The sequence below is a fragment of the Spinacia oleracea genome, chromosome 6 (assembly GCF_020520425.1).
Source record: "Spinacia oleracea cultivar Varoflay chromosome 6, BTI_SOV_V1, whole genome shotgun sequence".
NCBI classification, from domain to species: domain Eukaryota; kingdom Viridiplantae; phylum Streptophyta; class Magnoliopsida; order Caryophyllales; family Amaranthaceae; genus Spinacia; species Spinacia oleracea.
In genome coordinates, this window is record NC_079492.1 from 41,186,920 (window position 1) to 41,214,021 (window position 27,102).

Genomic DNA, 27,102 nt, shown 5'->3' on the forward strand with positions numbered 1-27,102 from the left:
CCAAATGAACGAACATGAACGAGCTTTAAACGAACCCGAGAAATTTATTGATCGGCTCGGCTCATTTGCACCCCTACCGTGCACAAAACTGGGTGACCTAAAATGGTCCCGAACAAATCAAATATAGTTACCTATATCAGACCCAAACAACATGTTTGTTACCTCTATCTAGGGTTTCTTGGGCCTACCACCAATTTGGCAAACTAAACCCATGAATAGTATAGAGAGAACATACAAATAATAATTTGAGAGCCCATAAACCTCAAACCAAAACCCCAACTCCTTTAAACCTTCGTCAAAAACCCTACAACAAAAAGAAAAGGACATTCAATTTCTTCATCCATTTTCTAAAATTTCCCCAAATTGAAACCTCATTTCGGGAAAAAAATGAGCTCCAAGCTTTTGGGGTTCCTAAATCGACTAACTTCAAGGCTAAATCAATCTCAAAGTTCATCAGAAAAAGCCCTAATTTTGAGCTCAAGCTTCATCAATGGTGAAAGGAGCTACCACATTCGTGCAAAAAAAGGGAGTGAGACGTTGTATTCGAAGATAAGCCCGCTTGGAAGTCCCGGAATCAGCGTGAAGCCGGAGCTTGATGGTTGGGTTGATAAGGGCAAGAATCTTAGCTTCGACGAACTTATGAGAATCATCCATGATCTCCGCAAGCGAAAGCGGTTTACTCAAGCTCTCGAGGTATACTATAATTGCAGCATTTTGTTATGATTTTAGCAAAAGTTGACAGATTTTGAATATCGGGTATGTTTGATTGTTATGATAGAGGGGTTGTTTCGTAGAAATGAAATTGTGAATAGAATGTGGATAATTGGGTTGTAAGTTGTGGTGCCAGTTTTTGATTTTGGAATGGTGGGTGTGTTTGAAATCACATGGTAATTGTTGTTGGGTTGTGTTTTTGTTTGTGGACATAAATTTTGTGTTTGTTGGTATTTGTGAAGTTATAGAGACTTGGTTTTGAATTTGGAAAGATGGGTAAAGGAGGGTAAAACCGTGCACATCCATGAGCATGAGTCGTGATGAATAATTGGTATTGATGGGAAACCAGGCTTTGAAGTGTTTGATAGGTTTGAACTTTGAAATTACATTTGGAACAGTGGCTATATTTACTGAATATTGATTAGATATGATTCTTGGGTGAACCTACTAGCTAAATGCCAAATTGAGAAACTTAGAAAGGGAGAACCTACTAGCTACGACGGAGTACTGCATTTGCAGGTTCACAATTTGTAAACATCGGACATCTCTGTTTTCCCTGCCACAGCGGACTGAGATGCTTCAACCATTTCATCCCTATAAACTTCTGCAAGGCAACGACACCCCAAGGATTAAAGTCCGTCCTGCACTCCTGCCTCGTTGATGCTCTTGATTAGCCACGAACCCAAAGCATATATACTAATTTGAAGAATTTTTTATAAACAAGTCAGTTAAACTTATTATGTTCATCCAATCCGAATACGAACAGTAGTATACAAGCGGAAGCTATAAAAGGATCAAGAATGCCTCCAACCATTGCTATTGTATTGTCTCCTTCTTCTGCCGCAATCCCGTGTAACAAATTCAATCTTTATTTCTGACTTCCGGTGCCAAACCCTCACTCTCAATAATCAGATGGTGTTTCCGAATTTTTAGAGAGTAGATTCAGTGGCCTTTTTCAGAATAAAACATCCATTCTTATAGTGGAGTCTTGCCATTAAAGACCCTTACAAAATTGGTGTATTTTGGTGCGTGGTTTCAAAAGTGGGGAAAAGATCATGGGTAGTTCCTTGATCATATGTAACCACCCGCTTAAAATGGACATATGTTTTAGTTGACTAGATATTAATTAATTAATTAACTAAAAATTCCAACATTCTCCCACTTGGTCCATTTTAACCAAAAAAAACTTCATACACGAATCAAAGCGACGAATTCTCTTAGAATCTTTCATATCAAATTTATTTGAAAGAAATTGTTTTACCTCATATAACAACCTCTTATCATTAGTTGCTACTCCCTCCGTCCCGAAATACTTGACCTGTTTTCCTTATCGGGCCGTCCCTTAATACTTGACCTGTTTCTAAAAATGGAAATATTCTAACAATATTATATTATTTCTCACTCCACCCCTATTAACCCACCTACCCCCTACTCCATACAAAAAATAATTAAAAATTCAACCCCTACTCTCCCCAACCCCACCTCTTAACCCACATCCCACTAACTACATTAAAATAATACCCCACTATCAACTACTACCTATTAAATTAAATAAGTCAATTCAAGTCTCTTAAACTCTTTGCCGGTCAAACCGGGTCGAGTATTCCGGGACGGAGGGAGTAGTAAAATATCATCCACATACAACACAAGGAAACAAATCTTACTCCCACTAAGCTTCTAGTGTATGCATTGATCCCTGACATGTTTTTCAAAACCAAATGAATTTATCACTCGATGGAACTTCATATACCATTGACGAGAAGCTTGCTTCAGTTTGTATATGGATTTATTTAGCTTACAAACCAAATTTTCACCCTTTTTAGAGAAGAATCCTTTAGGTTGTTTCATGTAAATTTCTTCCTCTAAATCGCCATTGATAAATGTAGTTTTCACATCCATTTGATGTAACTTATAATCAAAATGATCCACTAAGGCCAATCACTCGGAGATAATCTTTCTTTGATACAAGAGAGAAAGTCTCTGTGTAATTGATTCCTTCCCTTTGAGTGAATCCTTTAGCAACTAGTCTAGCCTTATGTCTCTCGATGTTGCCCCTGAGTCTGTCTTTCTCTTAAAGACCCATTTACATCCAATGGCTTTTATACCATCGTGCAACTTGGCGAGATCCCAAACTTGATTAGATGCCATAGAATCCATCTCATCTTTCATGGCACTCATCCACATGCCTAAATCCTTAGAACTTGCGGCTTGTGAAAACGTGATTGGATCATTGTCAACATCATCATGACCATCCGATTCTTGCAAATACACCTGTTAATCATCAGAAATAGTTGATCTCCTCATTCTAGCAAATCTTCTTAAAGGAACTAGATCAATGCGTTGATAATCCTCATACTCCTCATTTTCTTCATGATCTTTCAAATCGTTATTAGCATATTGTGGAATTTCCGTCACTGGGTATCAACACGCAATCAAACTGGAGTGGTGTGAATGACAACCATCTTACCCCTTGAATCAGAGGGTGGAACTTCAACATGATTGTTTTTAGGAACAATGTCTCATAATTGATCACTCCCACTAACTAAGTCATTCTCAAGAAATTTAGCATTTCTTGGTTCCACAATTCTGGTGTTGTGGGATGGACAATTGAATCTATAACCCTTAGATTTTTCGAGATATCCAATTAAATGCCCACTAATAGTCCTCGGGTCAAGCTTCTTTTCTCGTGGGTTGTAAATTCTTACTTGTGACAGGCATCCCCAAATGTGCATGACGTAGTCTCGGCTTCCATCCCCTGAACAACTCAAAAGGTGTTTTAGAGCTGTCCTTGGAAAGAACACCATTTAATATATACAATGTCATCTTAAAACTTCAATCCACAAAAATGGTGGAAGTTTAGCATTACTCTGCATACTTCTCACCATGTCCATTAAGGTCCTATTTCTTCTTTCTACTACACCATTTTGGCCTGGAGTACCAGGCGTAGTTTATTGGGCAACAATCCCATGCTCTTGAAGAAATTACGCAAATGGACCACATGTTTGTCCATTCTTAGTGTATTTACCATAGTACTCTCCACCTCTATCTGATCTCACGATCTTAATGTGCTTACCACATTGTGTCTCAGCTTCAGCCCTAAACAATTTAAAGACATTCAAAGCTTCATCTTTGGAATGGAGCAAGTAAATCAGTGAAGGTGATAAAGTGTTTCAGGTCATTAGCGTTCATGTCCGCACAATGAATATCCGTACGTATGATTACTAATAGGTCAGATCTCTTCTTAGCACCCTTTTTAGATTTGTTAGTTTGCTTTCCTTTAATGCAACTAAAACAAGTCTTTTAATCAACAAAGTATTCATGGTTTAGTCGATCAACATACCAATATCAAAAGTCTTCTTAAGGCCATCGATGAGCAATTTGTATCTTCTGACAAAGCTCTTGCTAACACCTTAATTATGCAGCTTTCATCCATAAGGCTTACCGAGATTCAGGGAGTGCGTGATCACATTATGCGCATGTGGGACATTGCAGCCAACTTAAAGACTTGGAACTTACCATATCTGACTCTTTCTTTGTGCATTACATTTTGTGCACTCTTCAACATCTATATGACCCTTTTAAGGTCTCTTACAACACACATAAGAATAAATGGTCAATAATGAGCTTACGACCAATACCATGTGTGTTCAAGAAAACTCGGTCTCGGTCGCGGGAACGGTCGCGGTGTTGCGGTAACGGAACTGCTGGTTGGTCGTGGACCGGGTTGCGGTTGTTGCGGTAGGAATTTGATTTTATGATTTTTATAGGTAATAAATAGAGATTATCAGAAATATTATATTAAATAAGATTTGTATTTACAAGTCATAATTTTTTTGGTGTGTAAAACAAGTTATTCTCTTCGGTTGCCTAATGACAAAAATTTACAGAGTAGTAGTAGTGCCTTAATTTGGTAGTGGGAAAAAGTTGATGTCATGAATTTAAAAGTGTTTATATTTTTTAAAAAAGGTAAATTCCTTTGCCCAATTACCATCACGTGATTCTGGAAGAAAATAGTTCCATTTTTCAATTATATGGTTTGGTGGGGTCATAGATCAAAAGTAAAAAAAAATTCATTAAATTATATTTCCTTAAATTATCTTACCTTAAACTATGTTACCTTAAACTATGTTAATTTTATGGAAAATCTATGAGTAAATAATGCATGAATCAAAATTAGTGACCTACGACTGTCGTATAACTAGTAAGATAAGTGAGTCTACCAAGCCTACAACTGTCCCACAACACCACCCAAAACGTTTACCACTTAAGAAAATACAAAACCCACACGGTTTCTTAAGTGAGAGAAATATTGTCACAATCACAAGAACTTAAAGTTGACCTTCAGGGAGAACTCGGAAGCCCTCGCAAAGAGTTCATAATGTTTACTCGGCCGATTTTAGTACGGGAACGTACGAATCGAGCGAAATATCGCCTTATTTGAAAACTACATGATAACTCGGAAAATCTCGTCTCGCCAACTTGAAAATCCGAGTTAACTCGGGCGAGTTTTTATACTATGGTTCAAGAGGAAGGAAGATTGATGACGGAGGAAGGTGAAAAAGCTGAACCTTACTACTTCTGTAAGAAGAAGGGACACATTGAGAAAGACCGTGTGGAGTTCAAGGCTTGGCTTAAGAAGAAAGTTAATTTTCTTGCGTTCGTTTCTTATGAATCTAATATGGTTAATGTGAATAATAATACATGATTAATTGACTTTGGTACAACAATCCATGTTTCAAATAACTTCATGTTATGACAAACCTAAGAAAACTAGTGGCAAGTAAATATCATATCTATTCTGGCAATCAGATAAGTTCACATGTAGAGGCCATTGGGACATGATGCTTCATTTTTCATTTAGAAAGGACATTTTATGTTCCAAATTTCTCTAGACGTTTAATTTCAGTTTCAAGACTCGTACCTTTAAGATTTTCCTTTAATTTTTCAGATTATGTTTTTGTTTGTTTAGAAATTCTGAAATTATTGGTTATGGTATTTTGTTTGATGTAGAGGCCGTTGGGACATGATGCTTCATTTTGCATTTAGAAAGGACATTTTATGTTCCAAATTTCTCTAGACGTTTTATTTCAGTTTCAAGACTTGTACCTTTAAGATTTTCCTTTAATTTTTCAGATTATGTTTTTGTTTGATTTGAAAATCTGAAATTATTGGTTATGGTATTTTGTTTGATGGTTTATATCGTGTTGAATTGCAAATAATATCGCTCATAGTTCCTTGCATGTTAGCAGTGGTTTAAAACAATGTATTATTTATAAAAATTTCTCCATGTTATGGCACCGGAGATTGGGACATATATCAATTGAGAGTGTCAAGTACCTCGTCCTTTACTAATCCATTAAGAGTCAAGAGATTAGTAAAGGACGGGGTACTTGACACTCTCAATGGATATATGTCCCAATCTCCGGTGCCATAAGCCCATAACATGGAGGAATTTTCATTTATAAAACATCGTTTTAAAACCATTTTTAAAAGGCAAGGAACTATGAGCGACATCATTTTGCAATTCAAGACGGCATAAATCAGACAAAATACTATAAACAATAATTTCAGAATTTCTAATTAAACTAAAACAAGAATATGAGAAATTAAAGGAAAATCCAAAAGGTACAAGTCTTGAAACTAAAATCAAATTTCAAGATAAATTTGGAACATAAAATGTCCTTTCTAAATGCAAAATGAAACCACTACTTAAGGTTAAGATGCATGTCCCAACGACCTCTACACGTGAAATCATCTAATTATCGGAATAGATATGATATTCACTGCCCATTGGTTTCCTTGGTTTGTCATACCCAGCAAGGTATCGAAACATGGATTGTTGTCCCAAAGTCAATCCACCATGTATTATTATTCACACTAACCATATTAGATTCATAAGAAACAAACGCAAGAAAATTACCTTTCTTCTTAAGCCAAACCTTTAACTTCACATAGTCTTTCTTCATGTGTCCCTTTTTCTTACAGAAGAAACACGAAGACTCCTTAATAGCTAATAGCTTGATTTGCTGGGATCTTCCCTTATCCTTAACGTGATCCTTTGTCTTAACAGAAGTAGTAAGGTTCACCTTTTCACCCTCCCCCATCATCAATCTTCCCACCTCTTGAACACACATGGTCATAAGCTCATTAATTAACCATTTATCTTTATGTGTGTTGTAAGAGACCATAAAAGGGCCATATTAATTGATGTGGAAGAGTGCACAAAATGTAATGCACAAGGAAATAGTCAGTTATGACAACTTCCAAGTGTTGCAATGTCCCTCATGCGCATGATGTGATCACAAACTCCCTTAGTCTCGGTAAGCCTTATGGATGAAAACTGCATAATTAAAGTTCTAGCAAGAATTTTGTCAGAAGATACAAACTGCTCATCGGTGGCCTTAAGAAGACTTTTGACATTGGTATGCTGATCGACGGAACCACGAATAAGGGCCCTTATCTTTGTTTTTATGAACATAACGGAAAGGCGGTTAGACCTCTCTCACTTTTCATAAATATCTCAGTAATACTAGTTGGTTCGTCTTTCCGAATAACATAGTGAATGTCCATCCGTCCTAACTGTAGGGGCACTCTTTCTCTCCACACCTTATAGTTATCACCTTTTAATTTAGTCAACGTAAATATTAGCATAATTTTTTTATAATTAGCTAATGTATATTATTGCTTTTGTATAATTAATTAGGTCCTCTAATCTACTTCTTTGTATTGATAATTGATAGTCAATATATACAAAGAAGTTGTGTAGCTGACAACATAATACTAGGATAGATTATAGGGCCTAATTAGCTATACAAAAGGAATAATATACATTTGCTAATTATGAAAAGATTATGCTAATATTTACGTTGACTATTTCAAGTGTGCACAATGTTTTCAATGGAATTTATTTTTCTTTCCGCCTTACCGTTTTAAGGGGAGGTATAGGGGTAAGAAAAACTGAAATTTAACCCAGTAATGGTGCAAACAGCTTGAAAATGTCCATTATCGAACTCTCGCCTATTATCACATTGAATATTTTTATGTCAAATTGAGTTTGGTATTAATGCCTTCAAGGATAAAAAAGTAGAATAAACTTGGGACTTGTTATAGATTGGAAAAGTCCAAAGAAAATTACTATACTCATCAAGAAAGAAAACATAATATGATGCCCATTAGAACTCAAAACGGGAGAGGTCCATAAATCACTGTGGATGACATCAAATGGCATAGTAGTGAATGACAATGAATCATGAAAGGACAATATAATGTGTTTCCCCAAAGGACAAGAAGTATAAAAAGAAGTCTGGGTCTTATTACATTGAATTAAAGCATTACTACGAAGAGAGATAAGGAAAATATTTCCGGATGCCCGTGTCGAGAATGCCATAAGCAAGGTGATGCGGCAATGAAGGTTGATGTTGGAGTTGTCCTTTTTGTGGCAGTGATGGGATACAATTTCCCGGTGCTCTCACATCTCATTAGGCGGCACCCCGTCTGTATACCCAAGAGGATCAAACTGAACAGAAACATTATTGTCATGTGAAATAAGGTTTTTGATGAGTTTTGGAACATGTGAAACATTTTTGAGATGTAATGGGGGATTAAGTGGGGTTACGGATGTATGACTATATCCACGAATTAAAATAAGATGTGAGAGTACCTGTATTGGCAGTCATGTGGGAAGCCAGTGTCTATGTACCAATTATCATGCGGTTAGTGCATGGATAAAGTGTGCATGGCGGCCTCTATGTCTGTTAGAGCATACCCGGATATGATGACCCATGCATGGAATAGGGCTGCTGGGAAGGGAAGGGCGTGGGCCTGCAACCAAGAATTCCGTTGGGCCTTGGCATCGAGGGACATTGCTGCCAGCCCTTGTTGGGGGCTAGTGCCCATTGTTGTAGGGCCTCCGGCCCCGCTGACGACGGGGCTGGTCTGACCGCCACCGACGGGTTTCTCGCGGTTGTTGTTTTTGTTATTCCTCTTTCCCCACGATTATTATCACGGTTATGATAATTACGGTTATTATTACCTCCAGGTGGCGGTGGGGGAGCATCATCATCAACAATGAGGGCCGCGGGACCAGAATCTCATCTCGGGCTCAATCCTTGGCGGCAGCATCTTCGAGCTTGAGATTCAGAGAAAGAGGACAACACGTCTTTTGTTGAATTGTTGTGACAAAGTGCATATGCCCGCAAGGAGGCGCAAGACATACGTCGGTCGGAGATAGGCGACCCAACGTTGGGTGATCAGCGAAAGACTTCAGCTTGTTATAATAGACCGTAATCGAGCGAAGTTGGCCAATTTTGTGGTGGTGAATTTTTTCTCAAGGTACGCCGCCCTTGTGTTCTTGTTATCCTTGAAAATTTGAGCAACTAGTTTGCAAGCCTTCTCCATAACATCATCATCTTGCACAAGAGGTTAAAATATCATGGGAGACGGTGACGTATATCCATTGGAGAACCATCGCATTGAGCCGCTTCCATAGAGTCGGCTGCTTAGTAAGCAGCGAGTTAGTGGTGTCAGTTGGTGGAATAATGTGCCCAAGGATGGAGTGGACACGGGCTAGAACCTTGAAGTGTGTTGCCCATTCATGATAATGGCCGCTTTCCATGTCAAGGGCATGTCAAGAGTGATTGACTGATAGGTATCAAAACTTCACATTTGTGATAGTCAAAGCGGAATGAAAATTCTTGTCAGCCATTGAAAAGAGGTGAGGGAAGAAGAAGACGACGACTAGGTTTAGGAGGCGAAGAAGGAAACCTAATCTGATACCATGTAGGAAGATTAATCCGTGATTTGTATTGATAATTGATAGTCAATATATACAAAGAAGTATAACTGACAACATAATACTAGGCTAGATTATACGGAGTAAGACCTAATTAGCTATACAAAAGGAATAATTACATTTGCTAATTATAAAAAGATTATGCTAATATTTATGTTGACTATTTCACTATCTGTAGAGTCTTGCCATCAAAGACCCCTACAAAATTGGTGTACGTTGGTGAGTGGTTTCAAAGGATAGTTTCAAATGGACCATATATTTTTAGTTGACTAGATATTAATTAATTAATTAACTAAAAATTCCAACAATTTTGGAATTATAATAATGAGGTTTTCTCAAATAGATCGCTTACAGCATGCAAGCCAAGGCTTCTTTGTATTAATGGGCATTGTATTAGAGATGTTGTTTCCGTTCTTACAAACCTAGCATATTCCCTCTGTTCCTCTTGTCTTTTTCGTAATGCATCGTCCTCAAGAATTATATACTCCAGTCATAGTTTTTGTTTTTGATAAGTAAAAATTCCAGTCATAGTTATTAGGTTGATTGCTTTGTGAATAACTTGGTTCTCAACAGAGATGTATGCATATAGCAAGACGGGATTAGGCTTCACTGGGATTTATGAATTAGTGTTTGCAATAGTTTGTGTGTCTGTGACTCTGTTTTTGGAGGGGGTATTGGTGGTGGTTTTTTCAATTAGCAAAGATTTGAACTTTTAATTACCAATAGAAGGTATGTTTGTCTTTGTGGGAGTAGTGAATGCTTCTGTATGAAACAATGTCTTATGGCTTGGTTTGTTGAATTAGCATTTGATCAATTCGCCTCGTTCCCGTCCTTCTTCTATGTGCAACAACAACAACAACAACAAAAACAACAAAGCCTTAGTCCCAAAATGTTCTGGGTCGGCTAACATGAATCGTCGTAGGAGATCGTCATTTTCATCGTCATGGTCACCATTCAAACCAGAAAGGAGCGGAAAGTTAAAAGGATAAATAAGGAAGAAGGAGAAAGTGGAATTAATGAAAGTTAGATAAGAGGAGAATATAAATATATTACAGAAAGAATATTATAAGGGATAATTAAAATAATTAAAAGTTAAAATACATAAATAAGTAAAATATGTACATTTCAAAATAGCATGTAAAAAAAAAAATAGTAAGAAGAGTCAAAATGGAAGTTGTATAAGTCAAATGAAGTCATCAATGTATATTCTCTCCCGCCACTCTGTCTTATCCAACACCATATTTTCCTCAATCCTGAAAAGGCTCATATCGTGCTCAATCACATTCTTCCAAGTTTTCTTAGGTATTTCCCTACCCCTTGCAATTCTATCACTTTACCACTTGCCTCCTAACTGGGGCATCACTTGATCTTCTGCTTACATGCCCAAACCATCTTAAACGATTTTCCATCATCTTAAACTCAGTCGGTGCAACCTCTACTTTGTTCCTAATAATCTCATTCCTCAGACGATCCTTTCTTGTATGCCCACACATCCAACGTAACATGCGCATCTCCGCCACATTCATCTTATGCATGTGACAATGTTTCATTGCCGAGCATTTCGTGCCGTAAAACAACGTGGTCGAATAGCCGTGTGGTAAAATTTTCCCTTCAATTTTTGGGGTATGCCTGAATCACATAAGAACCCCGTGGCACTTTTCCACTTCAACCAACCTGATTTGATTCTATGAGCCACATCGCCATCCAATTCCCCATATTTTGGATAATAGATCATAAATAACGGAACATTTCAGAGCCTTGGACAATTTTCCCATCGAAGGTAATCCCCCTGTCTATCAGTGTTGGACTCCACCAAAATTACACTCCATATATTCTGTCTTGTTTCTACTCGGCCTAAAACCTCGAGATTCCAAAGTTTGTCTCCATACCTCCAACTTACTTTCCACTCCTTTTGTTTCATCAATCAACACAATATCATATACAAACATCATGCACCAGGGTATAACATCGTGTATTGACCTCGTCAATTCGTCCATGACTATAGCAAAAAGAATGCGGAACCTTGATGCACTCCAATCGTAATGGGGAATTATTCGGTCTTACCAACACTAGTTCTCACACTTGTGCTAACTCACTCATACATGTCCTTGATGATATCAATATATTTCCTCCGAATTCCTTTCCTACTTAATGCCCATCAAAGAATTTTCCTCGGTACCTTATCATACACCTTGTCCAAATCAATAAAAACCATATGTAAATCCTTGTTCTTATCACGATAATTCTCCATTAGTTGCCTTATAAGATGAATAGCCTCCATAGTCGATCTCCCAGTTATAAAATCCAAACCGGTTCTCCGAAATTTTCACAGTTCTCCTTAATCTTTGCTCAATAATCCGCTCCCATAGTTCAATAGTATGACTCATTAGTTTGATTCGTTGATAGTTGGCACAATCCTGGACATCACCCTTATTCTTGTACAAGGGGATGATAGTATTTTTCCTCCACTCTAATGGCATCCTATTACTTCTCCAAATCTTGTTGAAAAGAGTTTTTAACTATACAACCCCTCTCTCTCACAAGCATCTTCAGACTTCGACAGGTATGCCATCGGGCCCCACTGTCCTCTTGCGTCCCGTCTTTTTCAATGCCATTTCGACTTCTCTCTTTTGAATTCTTCGCATAAAGTCTAGGTTAACCATATCATGAGGGATATTTGTATCTCCAATATCGCGCCCTTGATCCCAGTTGAACAAGTTATCAAAGTATAACCTTCATCTATCCTTGATTTCCTTATCTCCCACCAAAACTTGTTGATTTAATCCTCCTGATATCTAGCGTCTTTCTATCTCGCATTCGAGCAAGTCTATAGATGTCCTTTTCTTTTGAATCCAATCTTGCATAAAGATCCTTCTTCTATGTGCAAAAGAAAAAATATTTACGGAAGGAGTGGATTTATAGCATCGGGGAGAAAATCTTCTCTGAGACCTTAAAACCTTCCTGGCAATGATATTTATGGAAGGAATGATGATCTTATAGGGAAAGAGAGGGAAATAGTGAAGTTTTTTAGATAAGAATTATCCCTGGCAACATAGTGGAGGGAGTAATGTAATGTGCCCTTGGGTTTTTGTTAGTACCTATCGTGTTTGAACTGATTCCTGGAGACCACTTTATCCAGTAGCGAATAGCTTTGACTTGGATGAATGATCTCTAACATTCTTGGTTGCAAGGAAGGGCTTTGCACCTTTTTTATCAGTTAATATTGTTCAATCAAAGGGTTGGCCGTACCCAATCAGTGGGTATATTTTGAAGAAGGATAGTTACCATTGGATACCTTTGTATGAATCTTTGAAGTTGGGGATGTGCTAAATGCATAAATTGGCTCTCTTTTTTATGCATTTCCTTGTCCCTGTTTTGTGGAATTAAAGCACAAGTGTGATATGGAAAGAAGCTTTGTAGGGGTTATTACTTGATTTTCATAAACTATAATAAATTCGAGTTATCTTTGCGCTATGTTGTTTGTGGAATAGTATGCCTCATATGATGAAATAGTCTATCCAGCCGGGAGTAGAAGTCATGTACACTGGGTTGTTTGTTGTCTATTATCAATGATGCGATTCTTTTATCTCTTAATTTTATTTTCAATTCTCACTCTCTTAATAGAATAATACCTCGTAGTTGTTTGCACTTGGAGCTCCCTGGCTTTGTTATTGGTGGGATCTACACTGGTTGTTCTAATGTTCTTGTTGTTCATCGGACTAGAAGTTGCTGAGAGCTTTGTGTATGTGTTTTGAAATTAAACCATGTTAATAAAGCTGCTTATACATGTGAGGCTGCAAATTTTGAGAGGAACAAATGCTGAGAGCTTAATTCAATTTGGATATTTGTTTCTTATATTTCTTTTCCCTAACAATGATCTGGATGAGGCATGTTAGTCAATACTGTGTTGTTATGTTGTTTGGCTGATGGAGCTGCATGCTTTTTGGCCGAATCAATCAAAGTTTTCTTGTAGGAGTTGGGAAGAACGCGTCAAAACTTATTACATATTGTCAAAATGTTGTTTGCCCCATTGGGGTTTGACACACTTATAACGAGAATGAAAAAGTAGAGAGAATAAAGTTGGTTCTGGGGATGGACTCCAAAGAGAAAGTAGAGAGAAAAAACTTGATGTATAGAGGATGGAGCAAACAAAAGAGGACGGAGAGAGAAATTTACTTATTTAATTTTAACGGCGTTCTAAGCTTATAATTTACCCATTGTTGCAGGTTTCAGAATGGATGAACGAGAAAGGGGTTTGTAAATTCACATCAGTTGAACATGCAGTACAGTTGGATCTCATTGGTAGAGTCCGTGGTTTTCTGTCTGCAGAGAGCTATTTCAATAGCTTACCTGAACAAGACAAAACCAATAAGACATATGGCGCTCTTCTTCACTGTTACGCGCGACAACGCCAACTTGAAAAGTCCTTGTCACACTTTCAGAAGATGAAGGAGATGGGTTTTGCATCTACAGCTCTCAATTATAATGTCATTATGTGCCTATACACGAATCTTGGACAATACGAGAAGGTTCCTGAGGTGCTAGCTGAAATGAAGGAAAACAAGGTTTTACCTGATAATTACAGCTACAGACTGTGCATCAATTCATATGGAGCAAAATCTGATATCGAGGCGGTAAAAAACATTTTGAAAGAAGCAGAGACTCAACCTCACATGGCAGTGGACTGGAACACCTATGCAGTTGCTGCTAATTACTACATCAAAGCAGGACTCACAGACAACACAATCGATGCCCTGAAAAAGGCAGAGGTAAGAGTGGATACAAAAGATGGTATTGCTTATAATCATCTGATTACTCTTTATGCCAAATTAGAAAAGAAGGATGAAATTTTAAGGCTGTGGGAACTAGAGAAGAGTGCTTGTAAGAGATGTATCAACAGGGATTATATTAACGTGTTGGAATCACTTGTGAGGATTGACGCGGTAGAAGCAGCTGAGAAAGTGTTGGAGGAGTGGGAGTTATCTGATAATTGCTATGATTTCCGGGTTCGTAATATTGTAACTGTAGCTCATATAGACAAGGGGTTGCTTGAGAAAGCAGAGGCAATGCTGTTGACAGAGAAAGAAAAGGGTTCTAGTCCCAACACTTGGGGCTTATTAGCAGCAAGGTACCTGGAAAAGGGTGAGATGCATAAAGCAGTTGACTGCATGAAGGCAGGTTTATCATTTTATGTTGAGAATAAGGGTTGGAAAATTAATCAACAAGTCAGTTATAGTCTTCTTAATTGGATTGGTGATGAAGGCAGTGTTGAAGATGTAGAATCCTTTGTCAAATTATTGAGGAAAGCAGTTCCTGTGAGTAGACAGATGTATCATGCTCTAATCAAGTCACATGTTCGAAATGGGAAGGATGTGGATGGGCTTTTGGAGAAGATGAAGGCTGATAAAATAAAGGAAGATGAAGAGACGCGAATTATCCTTAGTACGATACAACAGAAAGCTTCATTATCTGAACCCTTATGATAACGCAGTTCACTGAAGCTCGTTGATTGATTCAGGCAATGCAGATATTTTCGAGAATGAGGTGCATTTTAACTGCATTTGAAACCGTAAAGATGCAGTGACATGTCCCAATGGTCACAAGCATTCTTTTATCAAGGAATTTACAAACTTTCCCCCTCTTTTTTCTGTAAAATTTTGATAAACTTTTCTGATTTTCTGATCTTATTTTCTAGGAGATAATCTGATGTTGTCTAGCCGGAGGAATGAGCCAATTACATGGTTTGTTTTATTATCATGTTGTAGGACACTGAAATTTTGTAAATTTGTGGTGTCAATTATCTCAATAAGAAAGATAATATTTTAAAGATTTAGGGAATTTAAAGCTAGTAGGACTCTCAACTCTACTATATAATGAAGTTTTGTCCGGCTCAAATGGATTATTTTCAAATACTGCTCCCTTCATTCTCGAATATTAATCCAACTTGAAATCTTAACATTATTCATGATAGAAGATAATCTTCTGATTTTTTCAATACATATTTCAAATTATATTCACGGGAGACCTTGTTTTATTCATCTCAATGTGTAGTTTCATAATAACAAATTTTTATAATATTTTAACATTCCTATTTATAGGTGAAATTAAATGTCAAAAGGGCACTAATATTCGATGGAGGGAGTATGCCTTATTGATGGGTTGGTACAAAACGCTGGTTCCATACATGTACCATGTTTACATTTTCTATAATAAAACATGCCCTTTAATTTCTTTGTAACTTTCAAGTAGGCTTTGCATATATAGAATTGAGGTCTTGGCGTAGTGACTAAGACTGATGTTACTATAGATTGCAGGTTCAACACGCGACAACCCCTTCGTTCTAATATGCGGCCAGTATTACCTGGTCCAATTCCGACACCTCTCCTACAACCTTGCGACAGTGATTCAAACCTTGGGCATTCACATAATTCATGGTGTTAGTCGAACTTACAATCTTGAAACTTCTTCTCCACTTCTCGCTGAAGCAATGGCTCTTCGTAATGGTCTTTTGTTAGCCATTGAAAATAATATATGCCATGTTTTTATCGAGGGTGATAACTTGTTGATCATTAGTATTTTGTAGTGACAAGTTCAGTGTATGTGGAAGATTCAAGTGCTAATGAAAAATGTCAAACAACTTTTAAATCATTTTGATAGTTTTTTTTTTCTTTTCGCCACTCTATCAAGAAGCCAATCGTGCATCAGATTATATCGTCGCTTTAGGTCATCACTTCCAGACCCATCTAGACATTGATCCATACATAGACGATAAATTTCATTTTATTTCTTTAGAAAAGTTAGGATACAGTTTGAGAGAAGACTATCCTAACTTTTGTTGTATCTTCAATTCTTTTTTTAAAATAAAATAAAAATCCAAGTCTTATTTAAGGAGGTGAGGTTGTCAATCCGTTCTCGTATCGTCTTCAGCTGTCTACATTGGTTGATCCCAGCTCCTCTCGTCCAAGAAAGAGAAACCTCGAAACTCCTCTAGATGAACGTCTTTTAAGAGTTGGGAAACAACTGTTTACGAGAGAGGGTAAGTGCTTGTCGTTGTTGGAAAATGTACTAAAATGGTACAAAAATTGGACCTCGTTTATTATTAGCTCTTGTAGCTATTATTTTGAGACGGAGAGAATACAAATGCATTGAGCAAACAACCGACTCACAATTGTTTCTCTTGTAAATAAACACTGAATAAGTATTCTTTTGAAAAAATTGATAAAAACAATTTAACCTTTACCCGCTCTTGTATTAACAACACGACAAGTCAATCCTAAATAATCCAACGTTTAAAGAGACGCTTCTAATAACAGGTCAAATGACTAGTAACCTGCTAAGATAGGTCAACAAGTAATTGTTGACTCTTTTTCCCTCTTCCGGAGGAGGCATGAAGCAGAGGAACTTGCTCCTCTCTCACTCCCCCTCCTCTTTGTTTCCATCTTAATCGAAACACCAAAATGATGAGTTTATCTACTATTTCAAAAAAACAAAAAAAGTTTATGTACTGTTTTGATAATTAATTTGATATTATTAGTTGAATTTTATTGTTATTCATACTTTTGATTTTAGTTGTGGTTTTTTTTGTTTTGTGGGTATAGCTTTGCCAAATCAACGAACTGTTGATTACCCAAGCTTCAAGCTTGTTCTTGTCGGTGATGGTAGATTGGTGCACATGTAATTCTCCTTATTATCCTCGTTTTGGATGGGAGATAAAATGAAATAAATTGAAGCATCGAAATAAAAAAAAAGGGCTAAATAACAATCTCCCTTGACTCTTCGGAAGCGATGATAGTTAGAGGCTCCAGCTCCAGTGACCCGATTACTAGGGATGCTCATCTTTTAGAGCGGGTCTTATTCCGATGAAATATGAATCCATTGTCACACATAAGATCGGGGTTGGAGGGTGAAATGGGAACAATGGAAGTCACAAACATCCCAATTAGCAATATATCCCCACCAACAATGTGATCACATGTCATTCCAATATCAAAATTCATGCTTAAATAAATTAAGCATATGAAAAATCTAACAATTTGATGTCCAATTCGAATCACAAATCAACACCAATAAAAAGTACCTAAATCAATTAGAACTCAATATAACTCCAAATTTAGCATCAACAAGACCACGGTAGAAGAAGCTAATCTTCGCACAATATGGTTTTCAGGCAAACAAACTTGTTTTAGCACGACGATGATCCTCATTTACGGCGGTTGGTGGAAAATTGTGTTGAGCACGAGGAAGGGGAGAAAGAAAGAGACATTGGTGGTGGGATTTTAAAGGAGAGGCGAAGCAGGAAGGGAGGGGGTTTTTAATAGTAGGGAAGGGGTTGGTTAACTTTATAAACTGCCACGTCACCAAGTTAACCTGTTTAAGCAAGTGAAATTCTCACTTAACCTGTTATTAGAAGACTCGTCTTAAACGTTGGATTATTTAGAATCAATCGATTTGTCGTACCGTTAATAGAAGAGCGGGCAAAGATTGAATTATTTTATCAAATATTCCTTTTCTTTTATCAAAACAACGAAAGCTATTAAATGACAAAATTAAAAGCTTGAGTTCCCTAGCCTAATTCCATAACATAACCACATTAAGGAATTGCTACAATTTACTTATACTCTTCAAAACCATCACAACTAAACAACTACAAAGAAAGCAACCTCAAATGTCAAAACATCAAACTACACCGCGAATTGCTGAAACATGTTTAGTGTTGGAAAAATCACATTTGGCCATTAATCATAATGCAAAACTCCTATGTAGTAAGTTGCTGACCTGTGTTATTTTCAGACACTATGTAGTTCACATTATACCTACTCCGAAAGAGTTGATTTGAGCTCTCCATTGTTCTTCAACTCCAAAATGATGTCACAACCTCCTACTAGCTCCCCTTTGTAGTAGAGCTGAGGATAAGTAGGCCAATTTGAGAAATTCTTGAGCCCTTGTCTAACTGCTTCATCACTCAAAATATCAAACGATCCAAATGCAACACCTTCCTCCTTCAAGGCGTTCACCACCTTAGAGCTGAAACCGCACTTGGGAGAATCAGGGTTGCCCTTCATGAATAGTACAACAGGCGAACTGCTCACCAATTTCTTCAGACGGTCATCGAGTGATTCTTGAGGAATAATAACCCCTTTCTCAGCCAAAACCCTCCTTAGTTCACCACTTTTCTGCATCTCCAATACAACGTCAGACCCACCAATGAGTTCACCCTTAATATATAGCTGCGGGTAGCTTGACCAGTTTGAATGAACCTTGAGCCCTTGTCGAACTTCACTGTCGGTTAGAATATCAAAACTCTTGAATTCCACCTTTTCTTGCTTAAGAATTTCAAGCACTTTTCGGCTGAAACCACATTTTGGTTCTTCTGGCGTTCCTTTCATGAAAAGCATGACAGGACTCGAGTTGATGAGGCTTAAAAGACGGGAAGTAACAGATGCACTTAAACCAGTTGATGCTGTTACACCACCCTTCCCATTTCCAGATTCTACTGGTTTCCTGTCAGTGGGATCTATCTCATGATCTCTGAAAACGTCTTTTAACTCACCACCCTCATGCATAGAAATGACGATATCACACCCACCAAGAAGCTCACCCTTGCAGTACAGTTGAGGATACGTTGGCCAATTGGAGAATTTCTTCAATCCTTCTCGGATTTCTTGGTCAGTAAAGATATCAAAGCTTCCATATTGGACTTTCTCTTTATTCAAAATATCAACAACTTTCTGGCTGAAACCACATTGTGGCTCTTCTGGGGTTCCTTTCATGAATAACATAACTGGGTGAGAATTAATCAACTTTAGTAGTTTCTTGTTGAGATCATCACTGCGACCAGTCTGGTTACCGACAGGAATTGTCCTATTGTCTTTAGCAAGCTCTTTCACTGCTTCGAGAACAGAAGATCCGGCAGCCAGTCCAAGACTGGCAGGTGCAGCGGGTTCGTTAGGGTTGACTGATCCAGCAACTTTAGCAACTTTGTTCGCCAAGCTCGACGGATCTGCTCCCTCCAACGTATCAACTGCCTTGCCATCCTGATGAAACAAGAAATAAGAAAAGCATATTGGATAAACTAGGTCATTACAGTGATTATAAACTTAAAATCCTGTGCCCCTTATTTATCTGGTGTTCTGTTCTACTGAACGCCATATTTTACCCATCAATTTCTGATCGTAGTATAAAAACTGCTTCAGCACAGGAGCTACCAAACAGATAGATTTGTGCATAAGTAGTAAGCAGCATTCCAAAGAGAAACTGGTTGAACACAAGTGTAGACAGTTCTCCCTTTCCCCCCTCCCTTAGCGTACAAGCTGGCATAGAGTTAATATTAGAAATGTTAATAGAAGGATTAGAGCGTGGATCGGAATATACACTCCCAAGTCCCAAGTCCCAAATATGAGCTATCTCACGATTTTCAGCATTCCCATGTTTGTTTATGAGGACATGTACTATTTGTGTGGATGAGGATGAAGATGGAGATTAAAACCCCCTTAACCTCACTAAAGTAATACCTGGTGGGGACAGAATAGGTGAGATTTCTCCTGCTGAGTAAAAAAAAATCATTTAAAAGTTTTAAACACAATTTATTCCATAGGCCAAACAAAGGATCGGGACATACTTGATGACTTCACACCATTTAATTCCCATGATACCCACCCCACAATCCTTAATACCAAACGCCCCATAGCATTTCAATGTGTAGACCCAAATTTCAATTGAACATCAACAACAAAAACTCTAAAGAGTCTACTGGATTCGCACAGTCCCTGGTTAGAACCCCTAGTTATCTAAACTGTTTGGAGATTTGGACTTTTGGCTGAAAAAAAGCAAAACTTTGGAATAGTAATGTCCAGACTCCAGAGGTGGGCAGCTTTTGTTTACGCTAATGCGAAGCTTAAGATGAAGTCGCTTATGCGAAGCTTTTGGTATGTAGTCGCTAAAGCGAAGCTTTTGCCTTTGGGTTCCGAACTCCATATGGGGAAGGAACGTTCCCTGAATAATTAAGGCCCTGTTCTTTCTAATTAAAAGTATATATTTATGTTTATGGATGAAGTATTCGGAATGTTCCTACAGCCCTTATATGATTCCAGCTACTCACCCTTGGACCCGCCATCGTGGTAGTCCCTCAGGCCTCCCGCACCCATTTTCCAATCAAAACACAAGGTTTTGAAGTACGGTATATTAGATGAAATGTTTCACTATATCAAGTTTTTCTCTAGCAGGAAAGTAGCAGGTCAGTCATTTTCCGTCAGACTCTAGCTTCTAAATGAAATATCCTCCTGGCAGTTGCAAAGCTAAGATTTCAAGAACATCTTTGCAGTCGTACAGGTGAAGTTACATCTTATTTACCCAACCGTATTCCAAGAGGAATCTGCATTACAGCGCACAGGCATTGAGCAAATTTTAAGGTGTAGAGTGTCCTAGACATAGGATGCACAATAAGCACAGCAAATGATAAGTAAAAGAGTGCGAAGACATAGGACACACAATAAGCACAGAAAATGATAATAGCCCAAATACCCAGCTATGTCAATTCATAAAACAGCTTGTGAACTTACCTTAAAAAAGACAAAGTAAGGCACAGCAGAAACAGAGAAAGCCTCCGAAATCTCAGGTTGCTCCTCGGCTTCAACCTACAAAAAGGGGGTGTATAAACCAGCTCTCACGCAAGTGTAAACCAACAATCCACACAATTTAGAAATTATTCCACAATGTGTCAGCAACAGCTGAAGCTCCAAATGAGTAAATAATCTCATCCACGTTTTTCAATGCAGCAATTATCACCCACGCCACCCATAGAGATAATTTTTACAAAAGGCAAATCAAATTTCCAGAAAAAGTAAGGTACTAAAAGAACAAAATATGACCAAAGAAATAGACGGGTATTACAGTAACAAGGAAGCACTTTTTTCAAAAGCAAATAAAGACACAGCTATCCAAGAGCATTATTAACGGGCATTTATTGCGCAATCATGAAAATTAACAATCTGGTAAGGTTCATAATATACACTAAAAATATCATGAAAATCAACATATATAGTATGCTTTAATATATATATATATATATATATATATTTATACACAAATTATATGAATATTTTACTTTTAAACACAATAAGGTAGTGTTCTCTTCCCTTAAATTTTACTTATCTTATATGAACTTATTAGTCCTAGACTTGTCTTATCTTAACTTATTAAAACTTTTATCTTATTTGAACTTATTAGACCTGAATCAGTGAAAATAAGGTAGGAGTACAAAGTCTAAGCACGAAAAAAACTGTTTGCTTCAAATGTAGAGGACTTCTTTTTAGCATGGTACAAATTCTGTAAATTTTAATGCCTGATAATGTTAATGCCAATAATTGGCTCTGATAGAGGAAAAAAACTCACATGGTGTTACAACGGCTGAGAATTAAGAGCTACAGACGCCTTTCTCTTAGCATACCTGGACAATCTTATTACATCTACCCTAACTTCTCATTACCCCCATCTAACCGATGAAAATAGCTGACTACCAAAAATATTCATGTCTTCATCTGTATGGATGGTACACAATAAGAAAACTACTGAGTGAATATATAATAGACCAAAAGGTATAATTACTGAATACTGATAGTCCTTTCCAAGAATTAAATCCCAACATCCTTTAATCCAGCACTAACACAAGTGCCCCTACATGATCTCTGAAATCTTGCACTCAAACTCTCTTTTAGGCGAAATAGACAGCATGCCTACCAACAACCTAAACTACTAAGTGTGATTAACTTTCCTTCGCCAAAGAACCAACACGTCCATCTTCATCACTTGTCAAAAACTATAAGAACCTTCACATAAATGGACCACCTTGGATCTCGGTGTATGACAAGAATCCAATAAAACGAATCACAACTAAGTGCTAACTACAAATTACCAGAAGGCAATAAAATAGAAAGACACTTTGTATCCTTGACAAAAAAAAAGAAACAACTTTATTAGCTCCGAAACCTATCTTCTATTCTTCACTCTTTTCCTTCTTTGTATCGAATCTTCTTTCTTGTAGCTACTCCTCAGAAACAAACCTAAGACCCTCACCCAAAGAAATACAAAGAGTATGAAACCTTTGTTGCAAATAAATGAAGTAAAATAATTTACATGTATTTCACACAAAGGTGCACCTTAGTATGTGATGCATGCACCTTTGCTTGGACCCTCGTGGTTTAACTTCATAAATCCTTTGCTCAACTTCCCCATTTTTAAACCGAAAAATTATTAACATAAATATAACTAATAGAGCGATCTCCCATCACACACGTGATGCTTGATAAAATATGCAACCACAAGCCTTGTAGTAAGCTAAACACCTTCACCCATTCTAATTAACTACAATCATCAATCATATGTGCCCTCAAGTAAAAATTGCAGACGACTAATACCTACTGCCCTCCCAAAAAAAAGTATAGGATACTAGTTAAGTGAGGACAATTTAATCCACAGGAAAAAAAATTCGCTGGACTAGTTTCCCCTGCCGGACAATGTTTCCTAAAACAAATACCCACACGGGGAAAACCAGATATGAAGCCTCTAAGAAGAGCCTCCATCATGAAACCCTGAAACCTTACAAGTACATCCCTGGTCCTCTAAAAGACCATACAAGCTTTTAATCAAGTTGTGCCAAAGAGAGTTAGACATAAACCAGATCAAATAACGGCCATTTGACTCATCTGCCACTCCACCAACCCTTCCGGTCAAGTTCACATAAGCTCGCAGATAGGATCACACATTCACACCCTTAACAAACACTTATTTTGTCCCGAAATCTGACAACCACCAACCCCCCCCCCCCCCCCTCCACCCAGCCAGAAAATTCCTTTACCTAGTCTACCATCCACTCCTATAATCTAGACAAGTTAAAAAGATAACAAATCTAAGAAATTAAGCTTTTCAATAAACTAATAAATAAATAAAAATTGAGCTATATGTACATTACTTTTTCTCATCTCTTTCAGAATATGTAAAAAATTGTCAGTCCTAGTATAGTAGGATCTGATGACCATTAAAATGCATACACAACAAGTCAACAACATTCCCCACAACAACATAGAAGTATAGAACCAATCCATACAAGCATATCAATGCATAAAAAATCAGATGTCATTTCAAACATATCACTATCCACTACCCCATAATGATCATCTTCTCTCAGACTCTTCTCCAGCCAAGTATAATGATCAATTCATTACACATGAAAGAGAAATCATCACCCCCAAATTCATATCACTCACATATACAAAATACACAATTGTGGTGCAATCAAACCACAGCTAAATCCTTTCTATGACACTCAAATAACATCCCCCGCCCCCCCCCCCCCCCCCCCCCCCCGCTCCAAATAAAAGACAGCAAAATTGGTGCACCAATCACCATTGCTACCAGAAACCTGATAAAACTACTATTCACATCTCCAAAGTCAACCCAATGGTTTCCAATGTCCCTAAAGAACCTATTGTTACAATTTAAACTAGTGTTTAGAGAAAAGCTGGGAAAAAAAGGGATTTAGAACTCTAATAAAATTGAATTCAAATACGAGTAGCAAATAGCAAATCTTTTGGTATGGACCCTGGCTAACTTGAAGGCCATCTATGCAATCTCTAGTTGTACATTCCGCATAACTTATTCTTCATTATTTGATACATAGATCATAACATCATTAGTCTCTATGAGACCCTTGATAGTTACAATCATAAGGGTGTGTTCTATTTACCTGATTTTAACTTAGCCCTATTTTGTAGACTTAACTGAATTAATTTTTCCTAAAATAAGGAAATAAGGTGAACATAATGGGGCTTAAGTTTTTTTTTTTACTGTAGCACGAGTTTAAAGGCTAGTTCTTTTACATATAGATAATAACATCATTAGTACTCAGTGAGATCCTCGAAATTTACAATAAGGGTGCGTATTTACATGATTTTCACTAGTTAGAACTTATTTTAGTTGTATACTGAACTTGAGTAGCCCTTATTTTCATGGGCTTAACTGAATTTATTTTTTCTAAAATAAAGAAATAAGGTGAACCTTGTCTATATCTGATGGGGCCAAAGATTCATTTGTTATTTTGGCTTTGAGATGTAATGGATTAAATCAAAATGGCTCTTAAAACCTTCCCGCTTCCTTTCCTTGAAGTAGAACATGGTCATCCGTTATCGCATTTGGGTCAATTGAAAACAACCTGCAATTGTAGAGGTAAGGTCGCTCGCGTACGTCCGACCCCCCTTACCCTACTTCTTGCGGGAGCCTCTTTGAGGCATTGGGGTAATGATAATGACGATGAAAGAAATAAGGTGAACAAAATAGGGCTCAAGTTCTTTTTTTTCCTTTTTTAAAAGTTTGAGTAGCACGAGTTTAAAGACTAGTTCTTTTGAGTAATGAAACCCACATCCTTGTGCCATATAAAGGTCACTACCATCTCCACACCCGAAAATTAAAAACCAGAAATTGACAGATTGTTACTAAGCAAAGTGTCAATGCCATTAAACACCAAATCAGAACAAAGAAATCATAAAAAATTAATCCTATTCAGTCATTATAAAAACCCAACTTGCAGAGCATACTTGCTTGATCAACAAACTAAAATAAACCCACAAATAATTAACCAAATAAATTAAATTTATTTTAGACATTTACAACCAAAAAAGCAAAACCCAACATCATAAAATTAGAGAAAAACAAAATTAATTAAAAAAAGGAAATACCCTGAAGAAATGGACATGAGGGAAATCGGTGGACAGGTGAGAGAAAACTTGGTCCATGTGTTTGGAGGCGTCACACCAAGTTGCCCAGAAGTGTAAAATGACAGGAACACCCTCGTTCACCGCCTTCTCAACCTCCTCTTTTGATGCCGCATTCTTCACACTTCCACTCCCCATTTCTTTGATTGGTTGATTGATTGATTGATTGTCTCTCTCTTTGAATCAAGCAAGAGAGAAACAGCACAATATTTGATTTTTCAGAGGAAATAATTGAGAAAAACCTAAAAAGTTCAGGCAAAATGTTTGAGAGTCTGTGTACTTGCCAATTGCAGAACAATCGATCTTTGCCGTTGATTTGTTGTTTGATGGTTTTGACTTTTGAGTCATGTCACGTAATCAAATTCCAGAAGCTTCACTTTTTTTTTGTTTTTAGGGAACTTTTTTACTCACTGAAAACTGATTTTATGTTATTTTATATTTTTTCAAAATTGTTACTACTCCCTCCGTTTTTAATACTCGTATTGCTTTTCTTTTTGGACCGTACCTTAATACTTGTACCGCTATTATAAATGAATTTTTTTTATCAATATTATATTATTTCTCAAACTTACCTACTAACTCACCTACACCATACTCCCTACAAAAAAATCATTTAAAAATCCACACCCTCACTCCCCAAAATATGATTTATGCAATCGGGTACACAATGTTCATTGTGCACCCTATTTTACAAAGAACATACAATTCAAATACAAATAACATATTGTTCATACCCAAAGAACATATAGCCAATGAACATATAGTTCAATCCATTGAACATATAGTTTAAATATTTCAGTAGTACATGTACATTGAAATCATTCTCAATGGAACATTAGATTTTAAATAAATGTTCAACAGGGTGCACAATGAGCACTGTGCACCCAGGTGTATAATCCAAATTGCGCTCACTCCCCACTCCTCACCCTTACACATTTTTCACTAACTATATTAAAAAAATACTCCACTACCAACTAACACCAATTAAATTAATAAGTCAACTCAAGTGTCTTAAACTCCGCAACGGTCAAACCGGTACAAGTATTAAGGGACGGAGAGGGTATAAAACACACGTCTTTTACGGGTGAAGAAGCGCAAAACAAGACAAATTATAATTAAAAAATAGAATAACATTTTATTAGAGCATGTTTATCAAACACCAAGGGTTTGGACTTCAACCCAATAATATAAAATATTTTATATTTACTTTCTCCCAAACATCAAACTGACAGGCTAAAGTCGTATCACCTTATAAAAAATAAACCTAAGTCCACTAGTTAGGTAGCAAGGGAAGTCAGGATCGAATCCACAGGGAAACAGACGTTGTTTCTACTATTAATCAATTAGTCTAGACTATTGGGAACAAGAGTTTGGTTGATGGTTTGCTAAGACTACGACGATAATTAAACAATTAAGAATCAAGATATTAATGAATCTAGGGAATAGGTTCACCAACAAATAACAATCCAGGACGATAAACAATCACGATAATCAACAAAGTAATTAATTAGACTAGCATGCTCTCTCGAATCGATACTAATCATAGACTTAGAATTAACGAGCTCTCGCTACGTATTAACTCTAATTCCACCTATTGACACAAGCCTAAACATCAAATTGCATCTCTCGAATCTTAACTTGATATTGCATGACTATTACAATTAAACCTGCTCAAATCTAATTGCATAGTGAATTAAACCAATCAATAGGAATCAATTATAATGCCAACAATCAAAATCATTCAATCATCCCTTCATATTATTCATGGATTCCCAACCCTAGAAATTAGATTACTCAAGCATATTCACAATAAACAAATTGATAATCATAATTGAA

The 27,102-nt window shown here is 37.1% G+C and overlaps 2 protein-coding genes across 2 annotated transcripts; one reads left to right on the forward strand and one right to left on the reverse strand.

Annotated features, from left to right (window-relative positions):
- The first annotated feature begins 259 nt into the window (after positions 1-259).
- On the forward strand, positions 260-15,331 carry LOC110793279 (pentatricopeptide repeat-containing protein At4g21705, mitochondrial). Its single transcript, XM_021998139.2, has 2 exons — positions 260-693; positions 13,729-15,331. Exons 1-2 carry the CDS (start codon positions 388-390, stop codon positions 14,983-14,985), a joined length of 1,563 nt encoding a protein of 520 aa, XP_021853831.1. The 5' UTR covers positions 260-387; the 3' UTR covers positions 14,986-15,331.
- Positions 15,332-17,979: 2,648 nt separating this feature from the next.
- Positions 17,980-25,635, reverse strand: LOC110793280 (monothiol glutaredoxin-S17). The gene is made up of 3 exons (XM_021998140.2): positions 25,231-25,635; positions 21,061-21,135; positions 17,980-19,536 (listed from the first exon to the last, which is right to left on the reverse strand). The coding sequence occupies exons 1-3, from the start codon at positions 25,402-25,404 to the stop codon at positions 18,316-18,318; spliced, it is 1,470 nt and encodes a 489-aa protein (XP_021853832.1). The 5' UTR covers positions 25,405-25,635; the 3' UTR covers positions 17,980-18,315.
- Between the last annotated feature and the right edge of the window lie 1,467 nt (positions 25,636-27,102).

Excerpts from the sequence above, each read along its gene's own strand:
- LOC110793279 (XM_021998139.2), top strand. The coding sequence starts at position 388 with ATGAGCTCCAAGCTTTTGGGGTTCCTAAATCGACTAACTTCAAGGCTA. Across the intron at positions 694-13,728 it reads GGTTTACTCAAGCTCTCGAG|GTTTCAGAATGGATGAACGA; the intron begins GTATACTATAAT and ends CCATTGTTGCAG.
- LOC110793280 (XM_021998140.2), bottom strand. The coding sequence starts at position 25,404 with ATGGGGAGTGGAAGTGTGAAGAATGCGGCATCAAAAGAGGAGGTTGAG. Across the intron at positions 21,136-25,230 it reads CTCATGTCCATTTCTTCAGG|GTTGAAGCCGAGGAGCAACC; the intron begins GTATTTCCTTTT and ends CCCTTTTTGTAG. Across the intron at positions 19,537-21,060 it reads CTTACTTTGTCTTTTTTAAG|GATGGCAAGGCAGTTGATAC; the intron begins GTAAGTTCACAA and ends TTGTTTCATCAG.